Source organism: Capra hircus, chromosome 2 (assembly GCF_001704415.2).
Source record: "Capra hircus breed San Clemente chromosome 2, ASM170441v1, whole genome shotgun sequence".
NCBI lineage: Eukaryota > Metazoa > Chordata > Mammalia > Artiodactyla > Bovidae > Capra > Capra hircus.
In genome coordinates, this window is record NC_030809.1 from 101,683,209 (window position 1) to 101,693,568 (window position 10,360).

At 38.6% G+C, this 10,360-nt stretch overlaps 1 protein-coding gene across 8 annotated transcripts in view; it reads left to right on the forward strand.

The window, feature by feature from the left end:
- Nucleotides 1–10,360, forward strand: part of SLC4A10 (solute carrier family 4 member 10) — a 352,866-nt gene that overhangs the window by 338,725 nt on the left and 3,781 nt on the right. For 7 of the 8 annotated variants that reach the window (XM_005676049.3, XM_005676051.2, XM_018063730.1 and 4 more), the window contains 3 exons: nucleotides 3,693–3,760; nucleotides 6,329–6,445; nucleotides 7,277–7,315. In XM_005676049.3, the coding sequence (XP_005676106.1) occupies nucleotides 3,693–3,760; nucleotides 6,329–6,445; nucleotides 7,277–7,289 (198 nt within the window). In that variant the 3' untranslated portion in view covers nucleotides 7,290–7,315. The remainder of the gene's footprint in view (nucleotides 1–3,692; nucleotides 3,761–6,328; nucleotides 6,446–7,276; nucleotides 7,316–10,360) is intronic. The other variant, XM_018063754.1, reaches the window with a different exon arrangement.

Below are 10,360 nucleotides of genomic sequence, written 5' to 3' on the forward strand. Positions count from 1 at the left end.
TGTCCTTCACTTGTTTAGTATCAGAACAATGCTTTGGCTATCTGAATAAAAAGTTGGTGTTCAAATCAGACTATGAACATTCCCGTAGTCAAATTGGCAAAACCTCCTCAAGTGCTCTTTGGTAAACTTTGATCATCATCCTTGTAGAACTCAGCAGATTTTTGATGGACACTGTGTAAATGAAATGCTGAATGGAACTCATTTTAGGATATTTCAGACTAACAAAGTTAAGGATACCCAGTAAGCTTTTTGCTTTCTCTCTCTTTCCTTGTATGATGGAGATAAAAGAGGTTGTGATTGTCGTGACGGCTAGTGCCTGATTTGACTGCTCCTCCCCAGAAAGTCTCGATTTTTGGCTTCCTCACAGAGCTGCCTGGGATGCAGCCGGCCCTCTATCCCCAGGCTCTGGGGCCCACCCAGCTTCCTTCTGGCACTGAAGGCAGCGGCTGCTCCGCCACCCTTCTCTTCAGATAAGCATGGCTTGGAAATGCTATCTTTAGAGGTGATGAGTTTTTGTTTGGATAGAATTATGACTAGTATAAAGCCCACACATGCTAACAAGCCACAGAGTGCAAAATAATTATTGAAAGTAATTTGAGAGAAAAGTGGAAAATCATCTGAGGAAAAAAACAAAATTGTTCCCAAAGCTTTGATCCAATTTTTTCTTTTAGATTGAATCTTGAGCCTTAGTTTTCTGCTGCCAGGTAATCCAGGCATTGATGGCACCGTTGTTCTCTTCAGTTCCTTTATTTTTTCCCCAATTTTTACTCTTTATTATACCTTTCTACCTGGCTTATTTACATTTTATTATGAGTTGGTCAGAAAAGATACTACATACCAATCTTACCTTTCAGTAGACAACCAAGAAAAGAATTACATATTGTTTGTATTTGGTTTTACTTAAATAACATTGGGGATTGGTGATTGTTTTCTCTTTATGTCCCTCCATGTGCATTATCGGGGCTTCCCTGATAGCTCAGTTGGTAAAGAATCCGCCTGCAATGCAGGAGACCCCAGTTCAATTCCTGGGTCAGGAAGATCCTCTGGAGAAGGGATAGGCTACCCACTCCAGTGTTCTTGGGCTTCTCTTATGGCTCAGCTGGTAAAGAATCTGCTCACAATGCGGGAAACTTGGGTTTGATCCCTGGGTTGGGAAGATCCCCTGGAGAAGGGAAAGGCTACCCACTCCAGTATTCTGGCCTGGAGAATTCCGTGGACTGTATAGTCCATGGGGTCACAAAGAGTCGGACACAACTGAGCAACTTTCACTTTCACATGTGCATTAAGATAACCTTTTCTATAGAAAAAGTAACCTTTTCTTCCTTAAAGGATAAATGTGTTCTACCCATGGCCTCAGTGGTGTGCATATAAATTAATATGGTCCATGTATCATTTCCATATATAGAAACTAATCCATTTGCAAGGCATGCGTCATTTTAGACTACGGATTAGCTCTGCACAAGTGCTTAAATATATAATTTCAAACCAATGATACTGTCTGCTCACTTTGAATTAGTTCTGATGGTATCTCCACATAACATGGGGAACAGGCATAATACATAAGAAATAATATATATCTTAGAGGTCTTCATATAAAAATTTTCCTTGAAATGTAACAGAGAAAGAGAATAGAATAAATTCCCATAATGCAAAGGAATAACAGCTACATGTCAATAGTATCACAGAGTACAGATATAACACTGGGTTGGTTGGGAGGGAAGCTTCTAAGCAGAGAAATAGCAGATCCCATACAGTCCTCTGACCTCTCCTTTATTACATAGCATAGGTTGTGCAGAGGTATTTTAAGGCCTAAGGCCTCAGCAGAGGCTGAGGGCTCGGCAGAGGGGAGCCTGCCTGGTCACAGGTTAGATCTGTACAGAGAGCATTTCAAGAGTGAAAACAGGACCTGCCCCCACATTGCCTCATAAATTCATAGGCTAGCTGAAGAGGAGGTAGAAAACACCATTTCTTTTAAGTAACAAGAAATATGGTTGTGGTTCTTCAGACTAGGCAGCATGCAAGTTGAGGACCCTAGGAATAGACTTGTATGCCAGAAAAAATGACATCAACCAAAACTGAGTTAGACCAGTGAAGCTTCTGCTAAGCTACTCAAAGAGGGAAAGCAGTGACCCTCCAGGGCCTTTCTTTTTCTCTCTCTTCAGTTCCCAATTTGGTCAGGAAAGTGACCTAGCTCTTCATCTCTCCACAACTTAAAATTTCATTTCTGGAGTTAGGGCCAATAATTCTAACAGTTTTAAATGGCCCCAAATAGTTCTCTAAACTTGAACATTCCTAATTGACCCATTTGAAAATAAATGCATGAAATAGGAGCTATAATCTGTAGCTACTACATTTAATTTTTGGTACATGGAAAAAGGCTAATGATAACATTATTGCAAATTAAACTAGGGTGTTTCAGTGCTACATAAGTTTATCTTCATCCCAAAGATATACTTTTAAAACATTTGTTGTTCAATTGCTAAGTTATGTCTGACTCTTTGTGACCCCATGAACTTCAGCACATCAGGCTTCCCTGTCCCTCACTATCTTTTGGAGTTTGCCCAAACTCATGTTCACTGAGTCTGTGATGCCATCCAACCATCTCATCCTCTGCTGCCTTCTTCTCCTTTTACGTTCAATCTTTCCCAGCATCAGGGTCTTTTCTAATGAGTCAGCTCTTCTCGTCAGGTAGCCAAGGTATCAGAGCTTCAGCTTCAGCATCAGTCCTTCCAATGAATATTCAGGGTTGATTTCCTTTAGGATTAACTGACTTGGTCTCCTTGCTGTCCAAGGAACTCTCAAGAGTTTTTTCCAACACCACAGTTTGAAAGCATCAATTCTTTGGGACTCAGCCTTCTTTATGGTCCAACTCTCACATCCATACATGACTACTAGAAAAACTATAACTTTGACTATATGGACTTTATATATGAAGAAATGAATATATGAAGCATTTCTACCCTTTGGAGAAGGGTGGAATATTGCACTGAAGAAGAAATCTGAGGCCTAAAACAAAAGCGTTTAATGAGTCTTAAGTGGAAAGCACTCCTGTGTTCTGGTCCCTACAGGGGCTTCTACTTCTCCATATCTTCTACTGTCTGTTACCAAGTCTCTAGAGCAATGGTCCTCAGACCAGTGTGGTCTTCTGACCAGCATAATCAGCATCACCCAAGACGTGTACTTAGGCCCTACTCCAAATCTACTGAATCAGACTCTGGAGGTACAGCCCAGTAATCTATATGTTTAATAAAACTTCCAGGTGATTCTGGTGTAAATGAAAGTTTGAGAACCACTGCTCTATTAAATACGTCTCTTGTTGCTTTCTAATGGAGCATTCTGGGAATGTAATTTCAACTTTACAATAATGAAAATGATTACCAATACATTTGTCCTTGTAAAATTTAGATTTTTGTTTTAATCTGCTTGGAAATTACCCGTATTTTATATTGAATGACATGAAGGAGATTGTTGTTAGCATTTAAATTGCTTTGTGGTATGAGACTCTCATTAATTACTTCTGTTCTTGGTAGCTGATACTTTATTGAAAGGACCTGTGCTAGCATTAATAAATGCAAACAAAGTGGAAGGTTCTGAGGTTAATGAGATAGTGAAATATTAATTTCTGTTTCTTCTTTAATGTAAAATGGAGGCTCATCAGATTCACATTGTATATTTTACATTTGTCTTTCCAGGAAGAACAAAGTATGCTAGCTATGGAAGATGAGGGCACGGTACAGCTCCCACTGGAAGGGCACTATAGGTAAGCTATAAATGTGAAAACACACCAGCTGGAGTAATGTAATGTGTTGTTATATACGCTACTTGAGAATTTCATGTGTGTGGATTCCTACTGAGGTTTGTTGAAATTGTGTTAGAGTGGAAAGAACTAAAACTGGGTGTTCGATTATCCTGCCCCAGTTCTGCCACTAGAAGCCGTGTGACTCTGGCTAAGTAGCTTAGAATGAAGTGAGGTGGGAAACTGTTCTCTTAGGTCTCGTATTTTATAATGAGCATGAAAGTTCTTGCATATTCTCTTAAAGTAGCACCTGAAGACAGATCAGTATTCAGTTCTGGAATAAATGAGTTAGGTATTCACTAAAGCCATCACATGTAAATGTTTGAACTCTGGGAAAAACATAGGATTTACCCCTACTGAAAGACACTTCCAAAGAGATAATCTATTTCCTGAATTGAAGGATTCAGTTATACTAGTAATTTTAGGAAATATTTATGTAACTCTCCAAAATATGCTAATCTTCTTCATGTGCAGAGACATAGCAGAAAAAGCAAACTTCTCTAAGTTATAATAAAAAATGTTTGAAAGTATTTGGCAAAAAATTATATATATATGATCCCAAAGTGCTTAAGGATAATTTAGGGCCATGCCAAGAAAAAAAGCATAGAAGGCTTTTGACTAAGGAGGGAATCTTTCATAGCTTTAAAAAAATAGGAGTGGCTCTTAAGGGTCTGACTGTAAGATCATATTTCCTAGATATAAAAAATACAATTATCATCTACCACTTAAGAGTGAGCACAAGTACAGAAGATGTTTTTCCTTTCTCTCTCTTTCTTTTTTTAAAATAATATTTAAGTTTTAAAATCCTGTTGATCGTTTAGTTGAATCAGCATATTCTCAACTGTATTCTATAGAAATCTGCCTAGTTTCCTGTGGTACCCCTCTTAAAAGGATTTTGTGGTTTAATAAGTCTGAAAAATGTCGTACACCGCATTCCAGCTTAGAGTTTCACAATGCGCACTGGCATGGTAAAGAATCTAACCTATACTGGCATTTTTTTAGAAAAAAAGTTTAATTTTGTTGTAGCCAGCATTTTTAAAACTCTTTTGCTCACAAGACTCTTTCTCACATAATATTATGAAAAACTTGTATTCTCCATGACTCTTTTGGAAGCTAGTTGATCTCATTCTTTGTTACCAAGGGCTGAATTAATGAGACATATTAAGGAAGACAGATTAGGATGTCCAGATTAGGAAGGAAGGAGTCTGTGAGAACTGTTTTGCTCCAGACTCTCAGTGTTCCTCTTAAAAATTTAATTTGTTGCCCTCTTGTGAATGTCCACAATGAGGGGTATGAGAGGTCAGTTTATGATTTCTGTAGAACATGACTTTTTCCATAGCAGAGTATCATTTTTACCTGTGGTAGAAAAGAGTACTGATTTCTCACACAATGACACTTTATTTGGCTTGGCCTGTGTTTTATCTCTGTTGATATTTGGTTGCCTTTCTGACCCTGGGAATGTTTTAGAGAGTTCTAAATGGACTTATAATTGGTGCAGTTTTAAAATGTAAAAAGAAAAATGCATCCAGCATAATTATAGGTCCTAATATTACAGGTTCCCCCAGCCACTGAATAAAATATTTGTTGAGTGGATATCAAACGTCAGACTTTGTCTAGGTCATGACGAAACAGCAGAGGACCAATGTTCAAGAATCCTTGTTCTCATGAAGCTTGCATTCAAGTAGAATAGAGGTGGGGGAGACAGAAAATACATAAATGAACAAGTGATATAGTATATGTTTCAAATGGTGAAAAATGAAACAAAAACACAAAGCAGAAAGAGGGGTGAAGTTGCTACGGGGAGATGGAAACAGAAATTTTAAATAAAGCAGTCAACAAAGGCCTATGGGAGCAGGTGACATTTGAACTAAGAATGGAAAGGGTTATTTATATTTGGTTGGCAAAAATGTTTGCTTGGGTTTTTCCTTAAGTTATGGAAAAACCCTAACACACTTTCAGCCAAACCCATACCATGTAAAGGAACATTATAGGCAGAGGAAGAGAAGTACAAGACCATGAGGGAGCACCAAGCCTGTGGGGTCCCAGGACAGTCAGGAGGCCATTGCACTGTAGCTGGAGAGGAAAGAGCAGGGGAGTAATAGCAGAAGGTGAAGCTGCGGGGGGAGCAAGGAAGGGGCAGAGCCTCAGCCCCATCCACCGGGCTTTTACTTTGAGTGGCTGGGAGCCAGTGTGGAGACTGAGCAGAGGGGCGAAGTGCTATACTGGGCTATGGATACAGGGACAAAGAGGCCCAGCAGCGGCCACGCAGAACCTAAACTCCGCCGTTGGGAAAGAACTAGGAAACCTGTACCCCAAACCAGTTTCTGTATAACTCGAATCTTTCATTTAGATTTTAATTTTTCATAGTTGTGAAATTGTTTGGAGAGAACAATTATTAATAATACTTCATTTTTAATTATAAAAAATTCTGCACAGAGGCGTAATACTGTCCTATATTTAGTATCTATGGATAGATAACTGCAGTTTCTTATTTAATGTTAATTATCTCATTTTGGGTAAACTCCTATCTAGAGATGATCCATCTGTGATCAATATTTCTGATGAAATGTCAAAGACTGCCTTGTGGAGGAACCTTCTGATTACTGCCGATAACTCAAAAGATAAGGAGTCAAGCTTTCCTTCTAAAAGGTTTGAATTCTAAAATAATGTGAATTTGTACTGAACCCAGTCATTTAATGACATGACTCCATGAGCAAAAGAATAGTATTGGTTTCCATTTAACTTAGTTCTAAAATATTTCAGAAAATTAAAAAGTGGTTAGAAATCACAAAGATCCCATTTGTTGCTATGTTTTCAATATCTCCCTTTCAAATTAAAAGCTCACTCCAAAACTATGACAGTGGGGAGAAGTGGGGCTATAAATGAGTTTCAATGCAGGACATTTTTGGACATTCATTTTGGCCTACTCTTTGACAGTAGGATTTTAGTGTATTCCTTCATCATCCACTTCTTAGGACCCCCTTAGATGTCTGACCATATTTTGCATTCTCCTGTTGTTCTTTTTAAAACCCATATGGCACCTGCAATGGTAATTTTGTATTTAGTTTATTTCCAGTCCCTTATTCCAGCCCTGAAAAATCTTCCCTAACCTTTTTACCCCAAAACTTTCAGCTCCAGAAAGTTTTATGCATTTTTCTTCTCTGTATGCAAACATTACATACAACTCCTATAGCTGTGGATGACAGTTTTAAATGCATGAGGTGGGAAGAATGTGTTCTTAAATACCAAGAGTCATCACAGGATTTCCAAAATGCATTTTCCAGAATTTATAAGTAAGAGTTCAAACCATCTTGTCTTCTTAGATGTTGATCTGAAGAAAAATCTCTGTGTTATGCTAATATTTCTTATTAAGAGAGACTGAGGGATTTGGAACAGTGTTTAATTATTAATTTCCTTTATTTTTATGACCTTAAATTAACTTTTTCTACTTAATTTTTTATATTACATTTTTGTCATAAGCTCCCCTTCCTAATCACTCTAGAAGCTGATTTCCCAAAGGTAAGACCCTTTCCCTCAAACCTATTCCTTGGTTGCATTTCCTTTTGTTAAGTGGTGTCTTCTAGAAACCTGGTCAGCCTATGTTCTTTGTGTGAGTTTTGGGGAGGCAAAAGGCATGGAGAGTCTTGGGCTTAGGTCCAGTATCAGACTGTTTACAGTGTTCCTATAACTGCTCAGCTCCTTAAGAGAGTTTGCAACTTGAGTACTTTTTTCCCCCACATGACTTATACAAATGCATTGTATATAAATCAATAAATCTAATAGAGCTGTATTTTGTAATACATCAGATTTCTATATTGGAAAAAGAAAATCTATCCCTTGAATTAAAAAACTGTAAAGCTGAGAGCTTCCATTTAACATGCCTCCAAAACTGCAAGCTTTATCTTCATGAGAATTATTTGGAAGCATGGGTTAGAAGAAGAAGCAACATTAAACTTAGAGACTGTCTCCTGTTGCTGGTTTTTTGTCACCCCAAAATGGCATGCTGCTTCAGTGTCATATCTATGTCAAACAGCAGTGGATGTGCAGAGAGCCTAGGGGTCTTCACCCCGTAAAGCTAGGGATTACTTCCAGTTACCTCTCTCTCTCTCCCTCCTTCTCCCCATCTCCCTCTTTCCCTCCTCAGATAGCTCCAACACTTGTTCCAAAAGTTACTTGAAAGGCTCTTTCAAAGACTTCTGGTCGATATTTTCTGTCTTTTAACAGGGCTTTAAAATCTTCATGTATTTCTTTGCTTGGCTCAAGTGGAAGTAATATTTTATTCTAAGCCATGCTTGATCTTCCTTTCCCAAAGATCCCTGCTGCAGTCTTATAGAGTCATCCTCGCAGTAACTGTTTTGTCAGAAGTCTTGGAAGAAAATCAGAGTCATGAGAAGGGTAGTTTCTCAAAAATATTGAAATATATGCTTGGGGACCCTTTCTGATTAAAAATATGGCATTTTTCTGATTTTTAAAAATGTGAACCCCAAGTTTATGAGCTCAAAATAAAATTCCAGGCATGAGAATATGTGGGAAATTTGAGGCAATCAAATTTAGAGATTGCTTTTCTTCCTGCAATATAGATGAAAATGCTTTCCCTATTTTCCTTTGGTTCAAGCAGCAGTTTTATGTCATGATATTTTAGGTACTCCTTAAAGTAAATGTCATGTGATGCTTTTCACCAGAAAAATTCAATTGTTTAAAATATCTATGTCAGATTACTTCTCACAGTAGATTAATTCTAGTGAACAATGTACCATGCTTAAAAGCAGATCCAATTTTAAATAGATCATCCTTTATATTTTCATATAACCACTTTTTTTTCTTATTCTTTGAACATATGTTCCCACTAGCATAAGATTCAAACTATTGTGGAATGAAAGTTTGCCCAGTTTTCTTTACCTTTAAATGTGATAAAAATCTGTAGCTTTCCATGTGATAAAATGTCTATTGGTTAGTGATTAATGTCTTCGTAACGGTGGAAACTGGCAGAAAGAGTGTGGCTTCTGGAAATCCTAAAACCACCAATACTAGTAACAGCAACACTCTCCCAAAGCCACTGCTCTCTCTTGGTATGTGTTGAAGGCGCTGCAGTCTGATGACTAGGAACTGTAGGAATGCTATACCTGCTAGAGTTTCCACTGGCAAGAAAAGCCCTGAAGACCAGCCTCCCAGGGTCTGACTCTCGAGACCTAAGCTGGCTTCCCAGTGTCTCTGGCTCCCCAGCCCTAGCTGTTTCCCTCCTGTGCCCACTATAGGCCCTACTGCCTATCAGAGAAGCCCAGATACCTTCTTCTGAGTGGCAGAATGTAGCAGTTATATTTTCTCCATTATTTCATTTGCTTTACTTGTCTAAAAAAATTCATCCAGTTTAACTGAAAGAAGGATCCGAGAGCTGACTGTGGGCTCTACCACATCTGTGGGGTGTCTAATCTGATCCTAGCTCAACAGCGCTGTGCAAACCTGTGACAAGCTCCTCCACAGCTTTTTTAAATGAACCGGTGAAGACCGGTCCCATTAAAAACCGCATTGACTCCGAGTAGGTGGGCAACTACTCTGAAAAACTGACACCCAAGAGCAGCATTTCTTGGGCAGGCACCTGGCAGCACTAGGTTTTGTTTTGGTGGCAGAGGTGGGGTCTAGGGACTCTCTCCCTGCTTTCCTCTGTCCCTCCACCCCACCTCCCTCTGTGTTGGGTGTTTCTTAATGCTGTTTTGCTAGGCCTCAGCCCTCTCATGACTGCTTGGTAAATGTTGTGTATATCAGCTATTATGGTGTCATTGACAAATAACAGTTTCATAGCTTGCTTGGCAGCATGAAGGTAGTGGGTCATGTTTTGCCCTCTCTTGAAATATGACTTCCTTATGTTTTGTCTCATCCATCTTGTGTCCCCTGGTCCTTATAGAGTACCTGGTATATAATAGATATGCAATATGTGTTTACTGTGGTAGCATGTAATAGATATGATATAAATTTAATACATACATCTAATGTATTTGTTACAATGGGAGTTTAGAATTGGTTGGCATCCTGAAAATGATGTAGCAAGGAATCGAGTAATAGCCATGCACTAAGAAGATTCAAGTCAATAATATTTTTCATGAAAGTTTTGAGCGAGTTTTAAAATTTTTACTTCACTGATGAAATCTGACCTGATATCAAAACTACTGGTTTTAAAGAGCAGGGTGGGCAGGGAAGGGGGAAGCCCAATCATTTAATTGGCTATTGTTTTGTCACAAACAACCAGTATGACAAAAGCAGGACATCAGAAGGAAGCATGTCTGTGAATTAAACTGACATTCTGAATGGCTTTTTTTGTTTTGTTTTGTTTTGTTTTGTTTTGTGGCTAATGGTGCTGTGGGAGTTTGCTCATTTATCAAAAGGTCATGGAACATAGTGCACATGGGAATTGTGCAAGTGTAGAGACCAGTGTGTCTCCGTCTCCACAGTCTCCCATAGATAGAATGTGCTTTTCTATCTTTCAAAAGATAGAGCTCACTGGAATTGAGATGATTAGCCTCAGGATTCTGATATTCAAGCTGCAAGAAAATGAGAGGCCATTTAGTC